This window comes from Glarea lozoyensis (genome assembly GCF_000409485.1).
Source record: "Glarea lozoyensis ATCC 20868 chromosome Unknown GLAREA5, whole genome shotgun sequence".
Taxonomy (NCBI): Eukaryota; Fungi; Ascomycota; class Leotiomycetes; order Helotiales; family Helotiaceae; genus Glarea; species Glarea lozoyensis.
The window spans coordinates 944,820-969,474 of record NW_007361000.1 but is presented as its reverse complement, the minus strand read 5'-3'; the positions used below and the strand labels follow the sequence as shown (position 1 = coordinate 969,474).

At 45.7% G+C, this 24,655-nt stretch overlaps 7 protein-coding genes across 7 annotated transcripts; 5 read left to right on the top strand and 2 right to left on the bottom strand.

The window, feature by feature from the left end:
* Nucleotides 1–175: 175 nt before the first annotated feature.
* GLAREA_04511 (uncharacterized protein) lies at nucleotides 176–1,340 on the top strand (the record flags this gene model as incomplete). Its single annotated transcript, XM_008086888.1, has 3 exons — nucleotides 176–371; nucleotides 422–612; nucleotides 663–1,340. 3 exons carry the CDS (start codon nucleotides 176–178, stop codon nucleotides 1,338–1,340), a joined length of 1,065 nt encoding a protein of 354 aa, XP_008085079.1.
* Nucleotides 1,341–2,229: 889 nt separating this feature from the next.
* GLAREA_04510 (uncharacterized protein) lies at nucleotides 2,230–3,291 on the top strand (the record flags this gene model as incomplete). Its single annotated transcript, XM_008086887.1, has 1 exon — nucleotides 2,230–3,291. One exon carries the CDS (start codon nucleotides 2,230–2,232, stop codon nucleotides 3,289–3,291), a length of 1,062 nt encoding a protein of 353 aa, XP_008085078.1.
* Nucleotides 3,292–6,047: 2,756 nt separating this feature from the next.
* On the top strand, nucleotides 6,048–6,538 carry GLAREA_04509 (uncharacterized protein; the record flags this gene model as incomplete). The annotated part of the gene is made up of 2 exons (XM_008086886.1): nucleotides 6,048–6,231; nucleotides 6,282–6,538. The coding sequence occupies 2 exons, from the start codon at nucleotides 6,048–6,050 to the stop codon at nucleotides 6,536–6,538; spliced, it is 441 nt and encodes a 146-aa protein (XP_008085077.1).
* A 548-nt stretch (nucleotides 6,539–7,086) lies between these two features.
* Nucleotides 7,087–13,800, bottom strand: GLAREA_04508 (uncharacterized protein; the record flags this gene model as incomplete). Its single annotated transcript, XM_008086885.1, has 9 exons — nucleotides 7,087–7,182; nucleotides 7,234–7,352; nucleotides 7,524–9,249; nucleotides 9,299–12,192; nucleotides 12,248–12,299; nucleotides 12,364–12,452; nucleotides 12,703–13,049; nucleotides 13,103–13,481; nucleotides 13,533–13,800. The coding sequence occupies 9 exons, from the start codon at nucleotides 13,798–13,800 to the stop codon at nucleotides 7,087–7,089; spliced, it is 5,970 nt and encodes a 1,989-aa protein (XP_008085076.1).
* A 1,056-nt stretch (nucleotides 13,801–14,856) lies between these two features.
* Nucleotides 14,857–19,764, bottom strand: GLAREA_04507 (P-loop containing nucleoside triphosphate hydrolase; the record flags this gene model as incomplete). Its single annotated transcript, XM_008086884.1, has 1 exon — nucleotides 14,857–19,764. One exon carries the CDS (start codon nucleotides 19,762–19,764, stop codon nucleotides 14,857–14,859), a length of 4,908 nt encoding a protein of 1,635 aa, XP_008085075.1.
* Nucleotides 19,765–20,138: 374 nt separating this feature from the next.
* On the top strand, nucleotides 20,139–20,828 carry GLAREA_04506 (NADH:ubiquinone oxidoreductase 20.1kD subunit; the record flags this gene model as incomplete). Its single annotated transcript, XM_008086883.1, has 4 exons — nucleotides 20,139–20,273; nucleotides 20,351–20,374; nucleotides 20,430–20,741; nucleotides 20,805–20,828. The coding sequence occupies 4 exons, from the start codon at nucleotides 20,139–20,141 to the stop codon at nucleotides 20,826–20,828; spliced, it is 495 nt and encodes a 164-aa protein (XP_008085074.1).
* A 453-nt stretch (nucleotides 20,829–21,281) lies between these two features.
* Nucleotides 21,282–23,109, top strand: GLAREA_04505 (uncharacterized protein; the record flags this gene model as incomplete). The annotated part of the gene is made up of 6 exons (XM_008086882.1): nucleotides 21,282–21,378; nucleotides 21,436–21,637; nucleotides 21,701–21,756; nucleotides 21,814–22,017; nucleotides 22,100–22,693; nucleotides 22,745–23,109. 6 exons carry the CDS (start codon nucleotides 21,282–21,284, stop codon nucleotides 23,107–23,109), a joined length of 1,518 nt encoding a protein of 505 aa, XP_008085073.1.
* Between the last annotated feature and the right edge of the window lie 1,546 nt (nucleotides 23,110–24,655).

Here is a 24,655-nt window from a genome sequence, read left to right as displayed (position 1 = left end):
CTTCGACTACACGGCGTACCCGTTCCAAAAATTCTCGGTTGGAGCTCGTCTTCTTCTAATCCGGTAGGTTCTGAGTATATCATTATGAAAAAAAGTTGCGGGAAATGAATTAGAGGAAACTTGGTATACTATGGACTTGAAACAGAGGATGGCTATCATGGAAAAAATTGTCAAGATGGAGAAGAACCTTTTTGTCATCCAGCTTCCTGCTAATGGAAGTATATATCACAAAGGTTTTCTAGATCCGGGGGTCAGAAGCGTAGATATCCCACAAACCAACTTAAGCATGCCAAGGTTTTGTGTTGGTCCTTCGACCGAATATCTATGGTGGTACCAACAACGAGACGAACTTTCTGCCAACCGTGGGCCTTGTCAGTACCCATACCCTTGCTTTTGGTCTCAGCTAATTCGTTTTCATCAGGGCATACTTCAAAAGATGTCTTAAGCGCCGTCGGAGAAAGGGAGCTGGAGTGGCTCCAAAAATTTGGCTGTGAGAGATATCCTCGAGAAGCTCTTTACCGGGAGTTTTACGGCCATCAAAGGGTTGACCCCCAAGTACATATTGGCTATTTATTAGACTACCTGAAACTCGCCCCCCATGTTGTTCCCAGGGTAGAAGAACTGAGTACACCTACCATCCGCCACCCTGCTTTATCTCCAAGAAATATTTTTGTTTCCGATTCGGCGAGCTCACCGGTATCATCGACTGGGAGCATGCGACAATCCTTCCCCTGTTTTTACAAGCCAAGATACCAAAACATTTTCAGAATGATGGCGACGATGAATCGGAAAATTTTCGACCCCCTAAGTTGCGTTCGAATTTTGACATGTTGTCGGACGGTGAAAGAGAATATGAACTGGAAATTTACCGTCGACGACAAGTGCACTACTTCTACGTTGGTTTCACAGATCGACATAACAAACCTCATTTCAATGCAATGAGAAAACATAACATTGTCATGAGAAACAGACTCTATGATACTGCTTGTCGACCCTGGGAAGGAGATAATGCTTCTCTCCAAGCAGAACTGATCTCCACGCTAGAACAATGGGAAGAGTTAGCACCAGAAGTTGTTGCGCCTGTGCAGTATTCCATGGAAGAGACTAAAAACTGTCTTGCGAGGCATGCCAAGCAAAAGGAGGCAGACTTACAGATGGAACAGATTCGCGCCTTCATAGGAGTAAATATCGAAGGATGGGTACCAAATGGTACCTTTGAAGAGGCGAAAGCCAAGGCTGAATACATCAAAAACGAGATGCTGAATGAGGTTGAGACTGAATATGAGAGAAGAGAGCTGTTAGAGCACTGGCCTTTTCAAGACCACGAGGAGATTGACTAAGATTTTGAAGAATGAACACAGCCAAAGTTTGCTTGTTTCATCAGTTTTCCCTCAAATTTGCGGCTCTGGTCGTCACTTTGACCGCTGTAAACCCGACAAAAGCGATCCTGCTACTACCGAGTCCTCAAGATCTTTTATACAAATCCAAATAGCAATAGCCGATATGTCTCGTCGCCGATTAGCTACTCCAGTCTCCCATCTGGGCATATCAAATAGAAAGACGAGAAAACAACGACTCTTGTCTAAGCTACTGGTTCTCTGAATGATTTTAACCTGCAATAGAAGGAGCATATAGTCGCTTCTCTGCAATATATTCTTTGATCATCCTATAGTATGCATATCTGCTATTCCATAGACCCCGTCAATGTTTCATATTATAGAGTCTTTAACTGTATGAAGCAATAAAGCTTGCAAGCTTCTCACGATGGCCCTGGTCGAAAAACAGCCGAAAAGTGTGGATCTGTGGACTATCGATACACTGGAATCGCTTGAACTAGCAGGGGTATCTTGCAAAATTGATGGACGCTTCATAAAATCCAGTGGAATTCAAGGATCTCCAACTTTGACTGCCTTTTTCTGTGATGAAGTGAAAGAAGCTGGAATTTTGTATTCCATTCAGCTTACCTGAGTTATCCTTTGTCTCCAGATCGTCTGCCCATTGATTACTTTTCCTTGCTGTTCTCTCCATCATTGTTTGTAAATTTTCGCAGTTATGTGAACAGCTCTGTTTTCAGATGGTGTTTGAAGGCAGATTTGATTACAAAAGCAAGGAACTTTCCACTACAAATTATAATCCCCATCTAGCTTTTAGCACATATCGCAATACAGCCTGCAACAAAAAAAGAGAAAAGAAAGCCTAGCCAACACATTTGTCAAAAAGTTTACAAGTATGTTCTCCCAAAAAGACGACAAGAAGAAAGTAAATGAATCTGTCAATGTTGTCGACGAAAAGGTTGCAGTCAAGACCCCGCAGCCTGTGGTAAATCTAACAGCCGAACAGCGCTTCACTACAACTCTACTTCCACAGTACTTGAGTCGTCCAGTGACAATCCGCATCGTTGCAAGACTTACGGAACACTTGGATCAAGGAGTTGACGCATGTGGTAATGTCAAACCACCCGCAATCTTCGAAGCACTTGATTATGAAGGAAAAGTTCATCCCGAACTTCCCGTAGACTTCGCTGTTCCTAGCACATTGCTAAAGGAACACAGTGAGTATTTCAGATCATTGCTCAAATCTGACGATTTGCAGGACGGTCTCGTCCATGCGCCTATAGAGATCGCCATCATTCCAGGAACTCTTTCGAGAAAAAGCGTTGAGACAATGCTTACATATCTTTTCCGTGGTTCAATAGCTTTTGCGTTCCAAGGCACAGAGAGATACGTCTCGTCGCTACTGGAATTAGCAAAACTGGCCGAACATTGGGGTATCCGAGGTTGTGGAGATATGTTTGGAAAAAGCATAGATGACATTATTACTGATACGATCCATAGAGCCATTATGGTTGGGCATAAACCACGACAGCTGATGCCGGTTTTGGGTAGTATATATGGCGACTATTTAAATCAAAAAGTGCCAAATACGCAGTATTTGACTCCGGAACATCTCGACACAGTTTTCTCATTGAAATCTCATCCCAAAGTCAGAGAGCTCTTCATTTTAGCTGCTGTCGAGTCGCACATATGCCGGTACATGAGCGATCCATATCGTGCCAAGATCCTTTCATTTCCAAATGTTAAGAGCAGCTTGGATGAGCATGCCCACAAAGTTTTGACTTCATCGTTGCGAATTGAGTTGGTACAACCTAAAATTCCTGAAGGCTGCTTGAGTGTTGCAGATGTTCCATCAGGAGATTTGCTCTTCCTTGATCCGTATTCAAAGAAGCTTGTCAAGTGGAAAATGGTTGATAAGTACAAGTCAAGTTATCAGAAATTGCCAAGTGATTGGTAACGCGACTGAATTGTTCTTTCCCCGAGATCGACATAAAGTTTGCAATGCCTTATTAGCACAGATCTTGTCATAGAGAGATAAGCAAAACGAGCACTTTTTGGCTTCACTTGGGAGGATATATTTATCAGATCGTCCTCTTCAATAGTATTTCCTTTTATAGTAAAAATTCAACCCCTGAGCACATTTTAGTGATGATCCTGATGAAAGCTAGTGACAAAAAATGTTCGTCCATACTCTTATAAATGAATATAATGTTTGAATTACGTGAAAATCGGTAGAAGGTTTCACATCTGAAGCTGTACTTTTACTGCTCAGCAGGAAAGTTACAATCTCACAACCCCCTGGAAGAATGAGACAAACTTAGGTGGTTCACTAGTGCGTTGCAAGTGTGACAGGAGCAAGGAGGGACATTTTGCGACAAAATAAGGGTGCTCTATCGAAACGGTATAATTACCCTGTTTATTCAAGTAGACGTACAGTAATCTCGCCTATTGAAAGGGGTAAGGTATCTATTGGGGAAGGAATGTTGGAAAGTCGTTTTTAGCATCGTTATACTTAGAGCGTGTCCCGTCAGTCTTGCAATGTACCGGGGGTTATCGTAGGAAGATATAACAATGTCTCTGAGCTTTTCATAGCTAGACGAACGCCTCTTGCTTTGCTACCTGAGTGCAATTTGCAGATCAGGGTTATCGATTGGGAGCAAATGAAATCCTCACACGATGACATGACATTAAAAGAGCAAGCAGGTACTTTGTTTGTTCATTGTATGGAAATTTGCTTCATTTTGAACACTCATACTTTGCGGACGGGAACATGTTTCTTCAATGTTTTGAAAAGTTTCATTGGATGAACACTTGCTATTTAACACTTTCAATTTAACGGATTTTGAAGTGTCAAAGTAGTTGATCTGTCGCTAGGCGAATTACTCCGAGTTCTATTCTTGGAATATCTGCCCTCAATATATTTCGTCTGGAAGAATTTTGTTTTGCTTGGAAAGAAGTCTCCAAGAACAGCGTTATCGATGGTTTCCTAATCCTAGATATACAGAGCTAATGATTTCTTGGACTCTTCTGGAGTTTAGATTGCAGTTTTCATCTTTTAGTTCTGCCCACCCTACGGCTGAGTGAGAATGAAAACACCTCAGTTGGAGATTCTCGACTGGATTTAATAGCTCACTCGGCCCTCCATGTTGTAGAAGAACGTCTGGGTCATGCCAGTCCTCAACCCGGATGTCAATAAGCTCGTTGACTATTGCGTCCTTAAAATCATCAATCATCCAGTAATTCGCAAGTCTTGCTAGCTCCTTGTACTCCGATAGCTGAGCAGTCACACTACTGTCACGACTTGTCGACGTTCTAAGTTCATACACCCAAGAGAGCATCATGTCAATACTCTTTTGTGACAGAACTCCTAGAATTGCGACTAGCTCTACGGGAGTGTCGTCAAACTGACCGCCTTGTAGTCATTGGAAATGGAACATGGGTTTAAAATATGGAATCCTGGTTTCAAGCAAATGCTTGTTGACAATGTAGTCTTTCACCAGATTTTCTTTGGTAATTTTAGCCTCTGCTGCGAAAGTGATCCACTTTATTTCATTTGCGTTGTAGTTTCTGATGTCGAACTTTTGACGATCCTGAGTGTGAATTTTTGGCCGGGCAGGTCTTGAAATGCTGGAGTTATATCGGTATCTTCCATGCTTAGATCCTCGAATGTCCTTGGATAAGTACCGTATTCAGAGATGCTTTCAGACTGTTGAATATTTGATGTCGTGTGAGTGGCTGGAGGAATTTGGGTTGAAATTATCTTCTCAACATAAGATGATCGCGGGCCGACAGTGCTGGACAAAGTTGTTGACTCATTATATACAAATGCTCTCAAAAAATATTTGCCCTTTGAAGTATAATGAAACATCAAAGAATCATGCATGCTATTTTTTGGTGAATTGAGGAAGCCAAAGTTTTAGTGGCGTGAAGAAGAATAGTCATAATTATGAGAATAGCCAAGAGAATGCTCGAATTACCACATTTGATATTGTCAATTCATTTCCCTACCTGCTAAACTGATATAACAGCCGAACCAATAACGTAGACAGCATTCGTTCAAACTGCATAATGGTTCGAGAAGCTGAGAGCAATTTGGATTAATGTGAATTCTAACATCAGCTGGTGTTTCACAACATCGCTCCCATCTAAATTATTTTTCAGATAACATTATTCATTAGATAAATTAAGCTCTACGTCTTCTAAGTAGATTTTGGCTCATTTAGTAATTGGGTTGCAGGCACTACAAGAAGCGAATGCAGGTTCGAAATTTAACGTTTGGGCGATGGTTTCTTCAGCTAGGCGGACCACCTTACAGCTCTAAATTAGGGAACTCTCTCAAATTAGCTCCTGCTAAAGCTTTTTTTGTCTTGGAGGTCAATAACTAGTAGGCTTTCGTAGTGGTTGACCAATTAGCATGAGACCCTGCAAGGCATTGTTCTCGGCTCGCTTAATCCCCCCTTTCGCTCTTTCCCTCTCCCTCAGACCGAACGTCATGTTGCGGTGCAATTGCTTCACGAGACGCAACCTCAGGTACCTTCCTGGTCGGTCAGCTGCGGTTTAGTACACCTCTACTTGAATGCGGCGACGCGCAAACCAATTCGTACCCTACAGCTGTAATCTTACTCCTCTCAACGATATTAGCTTTCAACCCGCTCGACTCGATCCTATGATGCGAAATACTCACTACCACCTCGTTGTCCAAAAAGTTTGGACATGTCTCCTGCAATTGCAAAAGTCAATAAAGTCTCCTACGCGCCTAATGAGGATGCTTTAGATCAAATTATTGTTACGAACCCCCTACCGACATTCTCATCAACACCCAGTCCGGGACAGCCTGGTCACATTACCTATATGATAACATTACTTTTCTGTCTCCTACTCTCAATATGGGCATCAGGTAAGCTCATGGCCTCCACTTTTCCATCAAAATTGCTAACATAAAACCAGTAACCCGCCTTTCTTCACTTTGCCAAACCCATTCTCCTAGTCAATTAACCATGGCCCATTACACCGTCATTCTAACGTATCTGCTTACTAGTGTATACTGTATCGGTAGCACTGTTCTCTACTTCGGATACAGGATTGTTGATCCAGCAAACTGTCATACGGCCATCCATCTCGGTCTCGCATTTTATATCTTTCAGAAATTTTTGGGGTACTTGTTCCTTGCTGAGCGGGCGCACTCAGTTGAAGCACACTCATAATCGAGATTTTAAGATACAGTTTACTCGGTAACTGTAACTTTGCTTGTATCGGGCCTGGCTGGGTTTGGTGCGGTTACTTGGATGCTATATGTAGCAGACCTTGAAGACATGACTGGCCAGTGTAGATTTGGGTTACCAACAGTGCTTTCTGCTATCTTACTGTAGGATTCCAAATCCCCTTTCAGGATTTTAGCTAATATATCCTCGAACAGAGGCTGGTACATATTTGAAAATACCTATTTGACAGTTGTGTTTCTCCGACGGTGTAGCAAATTCATGATCAATGTAAACCAGGCTTCTCTTTACCTTTCCTTTCACAAATTTCCATCATCTAACGAGCGTCAAAGGGGATCAATAAGGATGTCCTTCTCCCAGAACTGCTCGTAAGCTGTATTGACCGTCTCATCCACTTCATCAAAAGGAACCTAGATATTTTAACTGAGCCGCGCGAAGAGATCAAGATAAAATAACCTTCTCTTCTGCTAATTATCCGGAAAGCTGTCCTCGGTTGTACAATGCTGATCCTCGGTACGGTTGCCAACTTTTCGCTACTCCTGTACTTCTCGGAAGGTGAGAATTTCTCGATGTACTTCACCATACTTACACTTGATGGTTTGTAACTGGCTCAAAGTAATATGGGTTTGCTGCTAATGTTTAGCAGCTACCATTACTGTGCTGATTATACATTGGCTTACAAACCCACCAGTTCGGATGACGACGAGATACTGTTCTAATGCAGTGATGCCTGGCCTTTCGGGGTAGTCAGTTCCGCCGCCGCCTTCTGAGCTGGGGATGAAGCGTTGCGTTGATATGCCTTAGACCTGAGTATTAGACTGGTCCTGAACGCAAAACTAACATAAGGGATAGTGCAGAAGTCGGTCAAAAAACACAATTAAACGCAAGTATGATAATGAGGTTCATAGGTTTCGCTCGCTAAATATGTCTCAACCAAGTACTTCCCCGCCCAGTGTCCCCCTTCTCTCACTCTCTAGTAGCATCGCTCCTCCTTGAGGCCCGCTAGCATCAAGACTAACAGTCGTTTTCCAGGCATCACTGATAACTCTGATAGTCTCCCCAGAATTCTTGTAATCAGTCTCACATGTAATCGTCTGTCTCTTCGGACTTTCCGCACGATCACTTGCTCCTGGTTTTAAAATCTTCGCGATTGGGGCTGGTTTTATCTCCACGCTAGGGTATGGTAGATACCCTTCCCGTAACGGAATTAACACGAGCGGGAATGAAAGTGTAGCTTTTTTGTCCTTGCTCTCGTTTTTGTCCGGATGATTGGACGGAACCTTAAAATGACCTTTTCGTTTTCCTCCAATTAGCCACGTATCCGTTTGACCCGAGACTTCGTAGTAGAACTCAAGGCTGTTGTTTTTCTTGGGATCTGAGTCCTCCGGCATATCCCATCGTCTTGTCCATTTGACTTCTAGCGATGCGGGAATAGGGGTATTGGAAGCTGCTATTATTGTACTTGATTGTATTGGTGAGGACGGGATTGAGAGTTTTAGGTCGGCGGTATGCACGACTGTTACGGCGGGGACTTCTACGGGAATAATGATGGAGCGGCTTGCTGCTATAGATTTTTCGCCCCGGGAAAGAGGGAGAAGTGATAGTGTTGGTGTTTGTTGTTGCCACGTTTCCAGGCCGCAGGTCAGGAGACTGCAAATGTCTTCCTTATCCAGAGTAATTCCTAACCCGAGGAAATGATCTTTCCATTGGATATTTGACAAGCAAGAGGTCGATAGCTCGCTCAACACCGCGATACGCTCGTGGTCGTAATGCGATAGACGAGTTTGGAGGGCCTTGAGAACAGTCGGTATAAGTAGACGGGAATATTGCTGTAACGATGTTTCGTGGAATGCAGCTTTGAGGCTTGTAGTAACTGCACTTTCGATTTCTTCTTCAAGGCCAACATAATGAAGTACCAAAGATAATGATGATTTGGCACTCTTGGGCACTGCAGAAGCCGGCACTTTATTTGTTATCTTATATAGCACTGTCGCCGGCTGCCGGGGGAAGATGATAATAGGTTGAGAGATAGGGACTCCGCATTGCGAATTAAACATTTCGGAGCCATCTAATTGGGAGCTCAACAGACGTAAGGGGCTTGACGTCGCTGAAGATATTGTGAACTTTGAAAACAAAGCCTTATGTTTGAACATGTCTTGAACATTGACTCCGAGTGGGAGCATAATTGACATCGTTGGCATAGTAGCGAAGAAAAAGGTACCCTTTTCGGTGGTATAGGATACTTCGATCTTAAGAGAGACATCGCTGGACTCATGCTCAAGGTTAAAGGGCATGCGGATTTTGGCCAACGAATGAGATGAAAGAGCACCAAATTTTATGACACCCGCCTCTTGTTTCTTTGCAAGAACCAGAGATCCGACAATAACGATAGCTTCACTTGTTTGAAGTCTCATTCCAGCAGTCGCAGCACGAATGTGTAGTTCGCCTTCGATCACCTCATTCCAGCCAGAGGACAACTCCAATTCGAGGAAGCGGTTACGATCAAGGTGCATATACTTGGATGCAAAAAGCTTCACATCAAATGCATCAGACCTGTGGTAGAGGAGAATCTTCGGGCACTTGAAGAAACTACTACTCTTTGCTGCAATCGGGGCACTCCCATGGTCGTACTCAAATGTGATGTTGCTGGCATGTAAACTCACATGTCCAACAGTATAGGTACCCGGAACGATGACCTGAGAGGTTAGAATAGAGATTATCTGTGAGCAAGAGGCTGTCACTTACATTGGTATTCACAGTGAAGAACCCGTCGCCCTTGGTGAAAGTATTAGGTCCATCGGTTTCCAGCCAAATCTCACGATGTGTCTCTCCAAACGTAGCGTCGATCCTGACCTTTGCCTTCTCCACTGTGAGATCGTCTTCAAGTAAATATCGAAGCTTCACTGTCAAAGTGAAGCTGTCCTGCTCCGAGTGATATCGCGCTGTGCTATCGACATCCAAATGCGCAAAGAAGTTCTCTAACGGCACACGTATCTCGTGTTGAAATGACTTAGTGGTCTGTAATAAAAGCCCCAAATAAGAAGCTGCAGAGACACCCTGGTCTGGTTCAAAATTTGGTGTCCTTCCAAATTTCAGGGCTGACCTGCGTGACTGTGTCTCTTTCTCAGCCGCTGCCGACTTGGACAACAGTTCGAGAACCACCCGCACGAAGTCGTCCTTCCGCTGCAGTTCTTTCAAACAGTTTGCATACGGGACTAGCATCGATATTTCCACTTGTGACCATCCATTCTCGCGGTACGACAGAGTCATAACATTAAAGTATGAAGCAGCAGCAGCATAATCTTTGACGTGATACTTCAAGATCGCTAGATCAGCCATTGTAGACAGCACAGACTGCTTGTATCCAGCAACAGTATAGTGCCTCAATGCTTTGTCTGTTAAGATTTCGTAAAGACGAGTAAAGTCTTCTTGATTGTCGGCAGCTGTTCGCAGAAGCCTGTTGCGGATTCCATGAAAGCTCACGGCAGCTTCCTCGTCCCTCTCTCTCACATTCTTAGATACCGAGACTTCATCATCAAGACTAACATCTTCCATTTCACGTCCACTACCGTGAATTTTCGCCATTTCATCCCATCCAGTACTCCAACCACGTTCCTTCCCCACCTGTTCAAGAACGCTGCGGGAGAGCAAGTAGAGTTCTGCTCTATGGCCCGCTAGCTCCTCAAGGCCGGCTTTGATAAACATTGAAGGATTGCCTACGCCAGGTACACTTGAGCTGCGGTTGCCCGCTGTAGATGGGTCTCTCGAGATCGAACGGACAGCAAGAGACGTGGTTCGCGCAGGATGCATCATAGTTTTTGGCTCGGGAATAGAGGCTTTTGGCTCTTGTCCCCCAAGTTCCATCTTACCATTGGGCGGCGCCAAAGTCGAAGGAGGAATTGGCAAAGCCTTTGTTGAGGTTTGCGCCAGGATTTGCTGAGCGACACCGAATGTAAAGGAAGACGCAATATTATCTACAACCTTTTCCATGATAGGATCCTGTATCGGCTGGACTTTCAGCGCATCTTTGTCGTCTCCCTCTTGTGTGGACTTGTGTAGCTGCAGTTGTGAAGCCCAGATATCGTCTCTCAAAATACGAGAAATAGATGCGACAAAAGCCAACGTCCGTCTACAGATCTCGGCAAGTATAACTAAGTTTTCCGACTCGGGCTTTTGTTTCACAGCAGGTGAGCGAGACGCAATCCCTTGCATGTTTAGTTCTCGCTGCTCTTTGAGCTTCGCAAGCAATTCATCCTGCGAGGAGGTCGCATTGGCGAGCCGAAGCAACAAAGATAATTGACGGGCGAAGATGTAGCAACGAAAGTCAAAGATGGAAATGTTGTTAGAAAGGATCAATTGGCGATACCGTTTTTTAGACGCATCCACTGGAATCTCGTCCACATCAGAATCAGCCGATATAGGATTTGATTGTAAATCAATAGATTCCTCCGTGTCATCCTGCCCAAGGTCTCTGAGCATGGCAACTTTTGTGTTTTCCGCCACCTTTTTGAGGTCTTCTGTGAAGGGCAAAAAGTCACCCCCATGTTGAGGCCCAGTCCCAGTGATAGCCTGCTCCCTTACTATTGCATCAAGACCAACAGCGAGTTCATCATAGCCTACTAAGGCGTCCTCCACAAGGCCAACGCTCTCGAATCCTCCTGCAAGACCCTCTTTGAGTACGAAGAAGGTACAGAAATTCCATCCTGGCAAGCTCCTCTGATTGTCCCTCTCTTGAATGTCTTCCTCATACTGGCCAACACGTAGATCAAAAGAAGCGAGAATTCGTTCCTTCAACTTCGAAATGAAGTCTGCCCAAGCATTTTCGTTTTCTTGAGGTGTTTCCGTGTAAGACCCCGGAATCGCAGGAACAACACGAGGCAGGATTTCGTAAGGAACGTCGTTGATGCCAATTCTGATTTGGACGATCCGATCGATAGTGGATTTGGAAGAGCCGTTGAAATCCGCTCGGAGTTTCTCCAAGATCGTTGTTGAGCCTCCACCTCTCCAGCGGGCCGCTGCTTTCTCGGCAGCAGTTCCAGAACTATTCTCTGACGATTTCCCACTTGTCCTAGGTTGTGTCGCAGCAGCAGTATTCGGGACGACCACATGAATTATAAGCCAGTCGTAAGCATCATGATTTTCTTGCGTAGTCCGTTTCGTAGAACTTTGTGTAGGGGGAGTATGCTCCTTGATCCATTCCCGGACTTCTCGTCGCGCCTCCGCTTTGTACGTTTCGTTATCGTCGCATCGTAAAAGAAACACCTTCAAATATGGTGTCTGGCGCAAGCCCGGAATTTGGTGTCTTCGTTCTTTCGTGGCTGGTTTAGCACCGCTTTCCGCTCGAGATTCTGGTCTCTCTCCCGCTGGCTGCCCAGTATTTTGAGTCTGAAACCCATCGCTCCCACTTGCGCTCGATTCTTCGCTCTTGACACGAGAAAGGTTAAGGTTGCTGTTCGTCGCTGTACCGGTCGAGGAGTTTGGGCGCAGTTCTGATGTTGCTGGTACAAGGTCAACGTGCAAAGTATCTATTGATCGTACGGGTCTGTTATGCGACTCCCAGTGGAGATTCTGAAGAGGTAATCGGGGTAGGAGACCCGGCGAAAGTAATTGATACACCCCATGAGGATCAAAATACTCGACTAAGCAGATCATTGTCAGTCCAGTACATGTAATATCTAAACAGTTTTCACCTACCCGTTACTTTGGAGCTGGACGATGATTGCTCCATAGCTTGTGGGGTTTTTAGCTTCCCATCTTAGCCTCATATAGTCTGCGATTGATGTATCGCTGCTAATATTTGGCCATGTTACAAGGCTGATGGGCAGTCCATATTGAGTATCCTCTGCCTCGTTTACTGCCGACTTGACGCCGAAAACGGAAGGCGGTGACAAGTTTCGACCTGTTTGGGATCAACTCAAAACCACTGCAAAGTCACTGAAAATTTACATGTTAAAAGTTTTTAATTCATTTTGTTGTTCTTAGATTAGAGTTTCTACCAGACTCCAGTCAAAACCAAATTAATTATACCTTCCGACTGTTCAATTCATGAGTCATCAATCCTGTTCAAACCTCCTAAAACTCCGAATCTCAAAACAAACGCGGCTAGTATCTAGCATTGCAAATTGCTCCCCAGGATATCGAAGTCAAACCATTTGGAATCTGCATTCCACTGACCGTCCATGTTGAGACCGCTGTCTCAAAAACCCAAGCCAAAACTGTCTTAAGCCAATGCTTCTTATGGCCCCATATCATTGCTTCTGTCACAGTTGCCACGCCATTAAGAAGGAAGAAGAGTCCAACTCTGTTCAGTGCATGTCTCGGCAATATCGGACTTAAAGCATATATATGGAATAAAGCCATTAATGCAAAAGCTCCAAATACTCCAAGCGATCTAGCAATCGGTACCGGAACACCATATTTAGGAAGGTTATTCCTCAATGGTGCGTAAACAAGAGATGTACATGGGGATGCGAAAGCATTGTGCCAAGTCTCAGACCTGGGGACAATAACCGTCAGCACTTTGCTCCTCCAGATGAGTATGTTTCTTACCAAAATCCAGTAAGACTATCAGCGAGATAGAGTGGTCCAAACAAAGCTGGGCTACTCTTGTACCGGAGAATCATCTGCATACTTGTCCATATGACATAAATGCTTAGCAGAACCTCCCAAGCGACGATGGTAGGGTATTTCTGAGGCAGTGACTGCAAGAATACGAAAGCAAGAATATGGATTGCTAGCTGCAATGGCTCGTTGAAGTTCTCTTGATCTTTCGATGCGCGTACAGTGTTTGGTGTAAAGCTTTCCCATCGAAGCTCTGTAATTATTTTGAGAGCTAACAACCAATCTGGTGGTGTTCTCCTAGCATTGTGGTTTGGTAAAGAATGATGCCGAGCCCATACATCAAGTAGCTTCATGGTTCCAATCGCGACTTCGACTCTGTTAGCAAACTTGCTTGAAATGAAAACGAACGTATACTCACTCGCAAAATTCTGTAAACATTTGACTGGACCACATGATACTGGGGCAACATAAGGCGCAATCCAAAAAGCTACCAGCGCGGATACAGTAAGATTTCGGTAAAGCTTATAGAAGCCCTTAAGTCGAAAATATATTGAGAAGAAGAGGAGTTCCGCAGGTACCAGCCCAAAGACTAAAGCTTTGATTATCTCTTGTCCTTGTCGACTGAGCTCAGGTGGGACTTGAAGAGCACTTAATAGCGAAACCGAAGGAGGATAAGTGTCGTTCATATTGAGGGTGTAAGATGAGATTGCGCCTTATCTTATACTTATAATGAGAAGTTGAAGCGATGTTGAAGTGAAGCCTCGCCAGTTGTTTGACCACCTAATCGTTTGAGTCGTTTCACTGTGTTGAGTGTAGGATGCCAGGTATAAGGGAGATAAAACTTTATAATTAAAAGTCGAAGATGGATGGTTATATCTCGAAATCGCCCGGATCTCAATCTTAGCTAAATCAAAGCCTCTGACCTCTCATAAAATTGGAGTTGTGAATCCTAGATCGTTCTTACCCGGTGATTCGGAAAGCTCGGATTAAGGTTCTGACCGTTTGACAGCGGTCGGAGCTATGTCCGCTTTATCAAAGTCACTCAAAAAGAATATATCAGGAAACACTCAGAGACAAGAACGAATTGCAAAGAGAAATTTTATAAGATTAGAAAAGATAAAAGTTTTGAAGTACACTATCCGGTTTCGAGAGGCTGGTGCTAGCCATTCCATAATCGGTATGGTCCGACTTATTGAATTGTCAGCATGCAGCGTTTGATATTTTGGTGGGGTAAATCGGCGATTTCTTCTAAAGCTGTTACTGATTCGTTCGGCAGTACGAGTACCACGGCTATACTAATTCCAATTCGACAGTTCCCAGGTTCAAGTTCCCACAGAGATCGAAGCTGTTACTTGACTCAGTAACTTGAGACTGAAATTCAAAACTCTGTTGTTAGGACGCTGAGATATTTCAATTTCTGATGACATGAGATAACCGCAGGGTAATGGGTTTCCGCTTTTCGGCAGATGTTCATTAAGTTGCGATTCAAAAATTCTGTAATTACCACTAGCGTCCATGATTCAGGAAGCCTGATTTCGATGACACTACGAGTTTCTAATGTGTCGTAACATTTACAATTCCTTTTGGCACACCTCATATGAGCCTCCCAATATAACTCCCAATAATGCTGTTCTGTAAAAAAGACGCCCTGTTTCCATCCCATGTTCATACACATTTACCTCCTAATAATGGAGCAGCCAAGACGGATTTTCCCAACCATACTATACAAAATTGAATCATGATTACCTCGCCCTGTGACTCCTGTGACTCCTGTCTCTTCCCTTTTTACTCTTGTCTTTGGGAAGCTCAATTGGAGCGTCCTTTAGCTCATCGCTCATGAACTTGAGCATGAAGTCGTCAGTCGACTGAACGCGGTCGCCCCAAGCATTCAATTCGTCTTCGTCTAAATCCACTGTCTCCTCCTCGCCGGCAGGAGTATCTGCATTTACTGGAGTATCCACAGCATCTCGAGGTGTCCCAGCTGCCGCAGGGGTTGCTGTAGCCGTAGCCGTAGCCGCATTCTCGTCAAAGTCTGCAGCATCTGTCTCATTAATCTCTTGTTCAGCCACTCGGGCTGCCGCTACATCTTCGCGATCTTCAGCTTGAGCAAGAACTCGTTGAACGTTCTTGCTGTTGTCAGGTCCTCCGAGAACTCTGTCCATGGCAGCACTGGCAGCAGCAGCGTCATCATCGAGCGGCAAGGAAGGCTCCTCTTCAGTAACTTCCTGATTCGTAGATTTCTTGAAGTAATCGGTGGTGAACTCTCCCTCTTGGATGACAACGTCATCCAACATGCGTTTCTGATTGGCTTTGCGTAAGATATTGGCTTCGATAGTATGCTCGGAGACAAGGCGATAGATATGCACATCTCGAGTCTGTCCAATACGATGGCAACGATCTTGACATTGCTTGTCCATGGCAGGGTTCCAATCTAAATCGTAAAATATGACAGTGTCAGCACCAGTGAGATTGATACCTAAACCACCAGAGCGACTGGACAATATGAATGCTAAGATGCGCGTGTCATTGTTGAAACGATCCGTCAGAACTTGGCGTTGTTCAACCTTCGTATTACCGTCAAGACGCAAGTATTTGTGACCGTGGATGTTCAAGAACTGCTCTAGGATGTCGAGAACTTTCGTCATTTGAGTGAAAATTAGCACACGATGGCCACCAGACTGCAATTTTCGGAGAAGTTTATCTAGAACTTGAAGTTTTCCACAATCGTATTGCAACAAGCGTTTATCCGGGAACTGAATTGATAAACGCATTCTGGCTTCGTGAAATGGATCCTTAGAGGACGGGTCGACGGAGGACTGTATTGCATCAGCGCCTTTGGGTGTAAGAGCTATACTCGACATGTCCCTTGCAACTACTGGTGGTGTCACACAAGCAAACTTGCGGATCGTGGTATCAAGCCGCTCAGATCGTACAGCCAGAGAGGGTACCATATCGTTAATTATTGCTGAGTTATTGAATAACCAATTTGAGGCTTGCCACTGGCTTTGCCTTTTCGGTTGTGGCTTGAACGGCCTTTGATCAATGCCCAGATGGAAGAAATCCAGTAGTTGCTTCCCGTAGATTGGCTTCTGCTGTCGTCGTAAAGCACTTAGGTACACGCAATGTTGAAGTTCCTCGAATCTGCCCCACCTTGAAGCACTCTCCAGATAAACCAAGTTCGATTTCGCTGTAGAGGTGTTGAGTTGAGTGAATGCGTTCGACGCCCTACGTCGTTGAGCTTCACGCAGATCTACCAAGTGCTTTTGTGCACTAAGCGTAGCACTCCTGGTGGTGATAGCGCCAGAAAACCGTTCGTGTTTCGTGGGAACAAGATTGAGGAATTCCAAGCTGACCTCAGACATGGGGTCCTCTTTTAAGAGACGTCTGCGAACAAGCAATTCCTTGATTTCGAAATCTGCAATAGCTGACTTTTGCATGGGGAATGAGGTCATAATTGGACGGTCAAGGAACAGGTCGGGATGATTGCAGACCTTCCGTAGTTGCATGAGACAGTTGATTATGGAGAGGTAATTACCAGATGCCAGAGTTCCTCGCGTGTCCTCGCGGCTAAGAAAGCTGTCGTATAGTTCTCTTTGTCTCTTCGACAGCCGACAGTACTCGACGTGCTCGTACTTGAGGGGCATTTGCTTCTCAACATCTGCCTTCAATCGCCGTAGGAGATATGGCCGGAGAACTTTGTGGAGTTTGGCGATGATGGCCCGAGATTCGTCATCCATCTGCTCACGGCCATGCTCCAGGATTTGTTCAGATGGCTTTTTAAACCAATCTTGAAATTCCTTAAGATTTGCGAAACCTCCTACACCCTGCTCTGTGCCGTCGGATGGCATCAGAAAATAGAGCAGAGACCAGAGTTCAGTAAGATTATTCTGCAAAGGGGTTCCGGTGAGTAGTAGTCGTGCTCGAGTATTGAAAGTCAGCATTGCCTGCCACCGTTGTGATTGAAAGTTCTTGATGTTGTGAGCTTCATCAAGAATCATGTAATGCCATGGCCGTCGCTTAAAAATCGCTTGGTCGCGAAGAATTATCTGATAAGATGTGATGCAAACGTTCCACGCATCTTCAGCTTTCCATCCAATACGTTTCCTCTTTCGTTCTTCCTGCGACCCGTAGTATGTAAGTACTTTGAACCCCGGGAGCCATTTCTTGAACTCCATTTCCCAATTGAGAATGACACTCGTGGGCACAATAACTAGGTGGGGTCCCCAGACTTCATGCTCACAGGCCAGGTGGGCCAGCAGAGATATAGTTTGTATTGTTTTTCCAAGACCCATCTCGTCTGCTAAGATTCCGTTGGTATGATTGGCGTACAAACCAGCAAGCCAGTCTAAACTGTAATGCTGATACTCTCTGAGCGTGCCACGCAGAAGGAAAGGAATGGGCGTTTTCAGGTTGTTCGTCGGCTGTGGTGTACCACTTTCTGTAGCTTGGCGGCTATTTTCATGAAGTTCAACAGATGATGCCGAATCAAGTTCCGATTGACGAGTTTCCGCTGTGTTTGGGGTGGGCTGACTACTGCGATCGGGACTTCCGACTGCCAAGTCGTGAGCTACTTTTTGTGATGAAGTTTCCGGTATGGTGACATCTGCAGACGGCTCGACAACTCTTCTGTCATGATCTTGATGTTCTATCTCCTCTGGTTTTGCTACTCCACTAGCTGCCATATCCTCTTCCATTCCTTGGGCGGCAGCGGTTTCATCTGCAGACGTCGACTCAACTACTTCCTCAACATCGACTTCCAAGGCCTTAATATCAGATGGGGCAAGAAAGCCCAAAAGACTGGCGTCACCCGCATCATCGCTAGCGTCACCATCTTCCTCTTCGTCGTTGTCTTCCTCGTCACTACCGTCTTGATCATCGCTTGAGCCTAAGTCATCGTCCATATCAATTGACTCGTCACTATCATCCAGAATAGGGCCTGCTTCTGACTCTGCATCAAGTGGCGCCTCTTCCGCTGCAGCATCGGGCATTTCAATATCCTCGGTGGCATCTGGCAGGGGTTTTAAACTTGAGTACTTCTCCCGAAGCTGCTCCTGTGTAAGCTGTTCATCTTCCACTGCATCTGGGGCTGGTTGTTCTTCTGCTTCGGACTCCTCAGAAGACATATTACTTTCCCCATCATCGATTTCAGAATCTAGCCTCTCTTCATCCTCCCCATCCGATGAGCCAGTGTGTTCGTCTTCTGATGTCATTTCGGAGTCCCTGAATGCTCCTTGTGCCTGTAACTTTAAGGTGGATTTATCAACAGCTTCATTGAGGGCCTTTCGGACTCGCTCTTGCTCCTGAGCCTGCCATTCTACCAACCGCCGCCGATTAACCTCTGCTCGAGCATTACCCCATGTTGCCTGAAGTATCCTGACCAAGTGTTTGTAGCGGTTTTCGCCAGCCTTTATCTCTTCGGCTTCCAGCTGCTCGCTTGTTTTCGGCTGCTTTCTTATCCACTCATCTCTGCAGGCTTCTGCAAGTCGCTTGGCCGTGGCTTTATGCTTTCTTTGCTCGATCTTCATCAACCTCCTGAACTCAACTGCGGCTCTGTTTAGGTGATCTCGATGCGCGTATTGTTCTGGAACAGATTCGGCCTCTGGTGGCTCGTAAGCTTGGCATACACCTTCACTCAACAAACCTCCCGGCTCTGCTGCATCTTCCAGTCGTATAATAAGGCTGGCATCCTTGAGGACTGACTCGGGGGTATACTCCGATCCATCCTCTACATTGTACAAACCTCCCGCCTCCACGGGCACGTGTCGTGCGCCGGTGAAGAATTCTTCCAAAGTAGGGTATTGCCGTGGTCTTTTAAGTACCAATCCAGGATGTACTAACGGTAAAGATGTCGGTTTCACTCGAAGTTTGATTCGTGATAACTTAGTTTTGGGACTCTCTCCTAAATATTCGTCTTGCTTGGTAGGGGAGCTCAGAACTTCTACGTTTGTTTTTATGTCTCCTCCGCGTAGCGAGCGCCGACCCTTATCAACTGGCGGTCGACTAAGGGTAGTCTGGGGCGCTTTGGGGGGAGGAGATTGTCTTTCCTGGCGCGCGGGAGTGTGCCTAGGTTCGCTGGCCATAGACTTTCGATGAAGTCTTTTGGGAGATGAGGCAACCTTTTGATTGGAATGGTTTGCTTGCTGTTGACCACCGGCAGAGTTTAACGCACTTGATTTCCTCGTGCCATTCGCAGAAATGGCAGCTCCATCTCGCGCTTGGTGTGACCCATTCAAGCTCCCATATTTTCGCGATGATGTCGTTTTTTGGGCATGGCCCCTGGTCTGACGCTTGTCTGAAGGTGGTTGCAGTTCCAGAGGTATATGATTTGTCCTCCCAGATTTTCTAATTCCATCCTGCGTAAATGTCGAAGGTCCCTCTGCGATTATCTTCTTCCAAGGTGGTGACTCTGGTTTTCGACGCGGAACCGTCGCGGTCTCGCTGACTCGTCGCTTTTTGGTCGGAGGGCCCTCGTTCTCCAGGCTCTGTGTATTCTCGCCATTTGTCTTGGTAGCTTCAAAATTAACCAGCGCCTCTGGCAGATCCGATAGCTGTGTAGGAGTTCTTGGTTCGTTGAGGATATCGACTGCTGATGTTGTGGAGTCCAAGGCTGTTGGCTGACTCTCGAGAGCATCCGACGCGGTCTGTGTCATGACTTCTGGGGGTAAAAGACCAGGCACTATCGCTATCTCGGTGGAAAGGACATCTGAAGAGATGCTTGTAACGTCGGAAGAAGCGCAATCACTCAGGCAATCCTGCGGTGAAATTTGTGCATGCCTGGACGTTCGTGGCGTTGGGGATTGACAGACTTGTGAGGATTTGATGGCTATCAACACAAATACAAATTTGGCAGCCCCGAGGAGCAGTCGTAGGGATTAAGCGAGGCACTAGCGGCGCTTGGTGGTAACCTCATCCGCGTCGCAGGTCATCGTACCTCAAGACTCAGAACACGCCCGCAACGCTCTAGGAAGCTGAGAACCTCAGTACTTACAATTAATCTTTGCCGAGCTGACAGGTAATAATAAAGATGTTGTCAAGACGTCTCGCAACTGCCCGTCAGCTGAGGGCTGCGGCTCCGACAGCTCACCGGGCACTCCTCGCCCAGAAACGAAACATTTCACTACGAGATACCGCCAGAGCTGACGCTGAATATCCTCACTTGGTGGGTCACTACCGATAGGCCGTGAATTGTTTATATACGCGGTATCAAGAAGCTAGAGCTAACCTTATTGTATGCAGACTGAAGCAGAAGATCCAGAAATGGTCGGTAGCTACATACCCCTCAAATTTACGAGCAATTGATTGACGTGATTGTTAGAACGGAGGATATATCAACCCACCTCCTCTTAAACGACAATTTCGCGATCCGTACGCCGATTGGTGGGACAAGCAGGAACGTCGAAACTATGGAGAGCCTGTTCATGAAGACAACGATATTCTGGGCACATTTTCCCCTGAAGAATATACGTGGGTAACGCCAGGAAAGGGGGCATTCCAGATCGGATGCTTCGTTGCGGTAGTTTTCAGCTTCTGTGGGGTCGTGAGTATGTTCTACCCAGATAAACCTTCGGCGCCAAGGGAGTTTGAGGGAGGACTTGAGGCGGAATTGGGAGGGCCCGGTGCATTACGTGTGAGTCAAGAATCGGCAGTCAAGTTTTGCGGTAATTGGATCTTGGGCTAATGAACATTACAGGCTAGAGCTATTGGGGAGTCGTGAAAGATCAGTCGGCATGTGGATCTGTACATAAAGGAGTTTGGCTGTTAACATTCATTGAGCTCACCGAGGCATAAGTATTAAAATGCGTGAAATCTGGAAATATTTCTTGGAATCAGTCTTCTCGGGCCATTTGCTCAGGTCGCATATCCAGAATCACATGTTGTAGGTGTAGGTTGAGAAAGGAGGGAAGGAGCGAATGATGCCACGCCGATGACGCCAGCCATACTTCCCTTACCACATTTCACCCTGCCTATCTCATCACTCTTTCCGTGACTGTGCCAGTTTGTCTAGTTTCGATCGCATTCCGATATTCGTTCAGGTCGTACTGCAAAGCCACTTCTTCTCCGCTGCTGCAAACACCTTTGAATTGAAACCTCGCATCGCAGAATTGGATTCTATTTCGTTGTTCGACTTTCAGACTTACTCGTACATCAAACATATCAAGAAACCAAGATGCGCTACCAAAACTGGGACGTCCTTGTCTTCCCAGACCAGTCAAAGATTCCTCTACAAGAGTTCAAAACGGCTTGTCAAGTCATCCAGGATCCTGGTATTTTCATTAGCGACATGCTTTTAACCTTTCAAAACCACTGATCCAGTTCAACAGAGTCACACAGCTCGCAAACCAATCCTCTCCTCCTTCCAACGGTTACCTCCTTTATTCCGGCTCTCCCTGCTGGGGCAAACTTCCGCGTGTCCATTCATTCATGGCACAACCCAGATATCAGCAGATACATACAGACCTTGAAGAAGTCTACTGACAATGTTGTATTTGAAGCTCGAGTGTTTGTGGACGGCCGGATCGCAGGGTATTTCACCTCTTACTGAACATCGTATCTGGAGACCTTGAAAAACTAACAGATTACTCTCAGTTCGAAATGGTTTGGTCAACATGGCCCGTGGCCAACCATAATCGATCTTAGCATAGGTATGGGGACCTTCAGTCACGAAATCTACTTAACGATAAAAGTGCTAAGGACTGTAGATTTGGACAAGCACGGGGACTTCGAGAAATTAAAGTTCCCTGCCTTTCACAAAGAGCTGCTATCCCAAAGTTATTGGAACGCAGGTGACGATCTTGGTCGTGTCAAGGTTATCATCGCAGAAGGGTTTGCCAGGGACAATCTCACGTACCCTTTTGAGCGGATTAAGAATCTAGTATCCCTCTCTTTTCAACACGCTCCGCTAGGTAAGCCTTATGCAACATTTTGTTTGGGATTGAATGACGACCAAAGTCGGTTTCCGGGCTTAGCAGCTGACAGGCTCAGTAGAGGTCTTGGAGGCTTCTGGTATCGCATGGCCAAATTCATCCATGTGGCGCCAGGTTTCCATCGTCGGACCATACTATACGCAACAGTTTTCACCACAACAGAACCGTGATGCGATGGAAGACCACACCCATTCTCCTCGTCGAGCAGTGCAAATGAATCAACCCAACGCCAATGTCAATATTGGATCTCTTTTCAACCAAAATCAACAAGCATTTCCACGTCAGCCAACTTTCGATCCATTTACTGAGCCTGTCCATAATGCCTTCTCGTCATGGAGGAATGGATCCTCCACCGATTTATCGATGCCAGACTACTCGAAATCAAACACCCGAACAAACAGCAGCCGACAGGTCACAGATCCGGTGGTTTCTGACAAATTAGTTGGCAATCACCAGAACATGCATGCGGCGGGTGCGTATGAGTCTATCTGTGAAGCATTGGTTCCAAGAGCGCCAGACAACACTCCTGCCAACGGGGAGCGCGAGGCTTCGGAGACCTCGAAAGCAATTGCCGTGGCTATGACTGCACTCTCTGACTCCACCTCCGCTGCTGCAATTAAGTCTTCGGTCAAGAGGGCAGCAGAAATAAATTTCGGTACGGATTCCGGCGTCGCAATAAAGTGTTTACAGCTGACATTTTTATTAGTTAAGCCAGAACCAGCCGAAACATCCAACACTCGGAGTGCCGCTCGGTATCCATCAACCACCGAAAGTGTGCAAAGTAGGAAAGAAAACATGCCAGATTCGCCTCACAGCATGGAGTTACGACTTCCAAGCAACGAAGGTTTAGCCAACAAAATACCTCCATCATTTCAACCTCCAAATCATGGTGCCAATAAACGACAACGTATTGTTACACCTGCTGCCTCGAAAGTCATAGATGATGAGGATGAACCTAGATCTTCTCCATCTGTTCGAAAGGTATCGGGCATGAGTGTGAAGCAGGAGAGCAATAACGAAAGGGGTGACCACGATCTCGAAAGGCGAATCCTGGGTGAGATTCACGCTTAAGTGACGTATTACTAGACTTATTTTTAGCTCGTACTTTTTTGCACCGGGATTATCTGAGGTTTATGGATAATCATGCGTATTTATTGAGCGCGTTGCTTTCCCAGAATATGTCTGCGTCGCTTCTAACTTGGTAAAGGACAACTTCATGTATTATGATTAGTGTTTTCATCAAAGAAAGGATTTTAGTAGGGAATGGTCTTGAAGTGTGGTATTAAACTAAAGGGGGGGAGGGTGGCGGAATGGCTAGGAAGGTTATTGTCATTTTAGATCATTCATAGAAACTTTGAGATAATACAGTACGAGTACTTTTCTCTAATTTTGAATGTCAATGCGTGGAAGGTTACTGGTAGCTAGTGGCGTTATTGCACAGTGGATACTTGGAGTGAATCGAGTTAAGTTGGATTCCAATAGGTTCACAAACAAGCCAAGATGACTCGACTTACATATCAAAGTCCGTATGAAAACTCTGAGGAATGGAACTATATTTTCTTTCGCTCGTTTCTGGCGGGTAGAGATTTTGTGCCAAGGCAATAGGTGTACAGCCGGAAGGGGTTGGACGATAAGGCGAGATTGGGATATACGACTGAAGATATTCTAGCTCGTGGTTGGGGGTTAGAAAGTTTAGTTTGTTGAGGGAGAGTTGTGAATGTGTGATTCGTTTTATTTGGGGGAGTTGGTGGTGTTGTGGGAGCGTGGGGAGTTGAGGTCTGTGATGTGAATGGGATGGAATGGCGGGAGGCTTTAGATTGAGGTAGGTGTCGGAGTTTGAAGATGGAGAATAATGTTCACTCAAGCCAACTACACCTTTGTCGGTTCAAAGCATGGATATGCCTGGGGAATGGAGTTTCCTCTGTCACACTCCCTTAGGCTATAGACACATGTATTCATATGTGTATAAATTCTGGGATTTAATTTCGTGGGAGATTAGACAACTATGAAGCTGTAAATGAGTAGTTGTACAGCGCCGAACCTACCATATTTATTCTTGATCTATGGAGTCCATGACAAGTAGGTGAGTTGCTGGCCGCTAGATAATAAGTATTTGGAGTGGCAGGCTTGTTCTGTTGACGAATTGGAAGTAGATACTCTGTCTTGTGAGGTACAGCATATTGAACAAATAGTGAACGTTTGCAGGGAGGTTGAGAGGTGGAAGACGAACGCCACTAGGAGAGTTAAATCTGTACTTAGGCTTACTCCTCTCCTCGAGCACGACATCACCAGAATGTCCTTTGGAATAGTGCAGCATTTAGTGAATCAGAGAGTCCTGAAACACACCAGTAAATGTATTTACTCCTCCCCTCCGGCAGAGCACGACAGCCCATGGTGTCTTTGGGATAGCGCGGATGAAGTGCAGTCACCAATCCATAGTAGTAACCCCCACGGCAAATGCATCCCTCGGTGTCCCTACGCGGCTGTCTTGGTTGTGCTCGGGACGCCATGCCTATTATTTTCATAGCTTACCCACCCAACCATCACGGTATCACAAAAAAGCAATTTAAGAACTAGAAAAACCGTTGCTCGGCTGCAGGCCCCTTTTGACCACTGA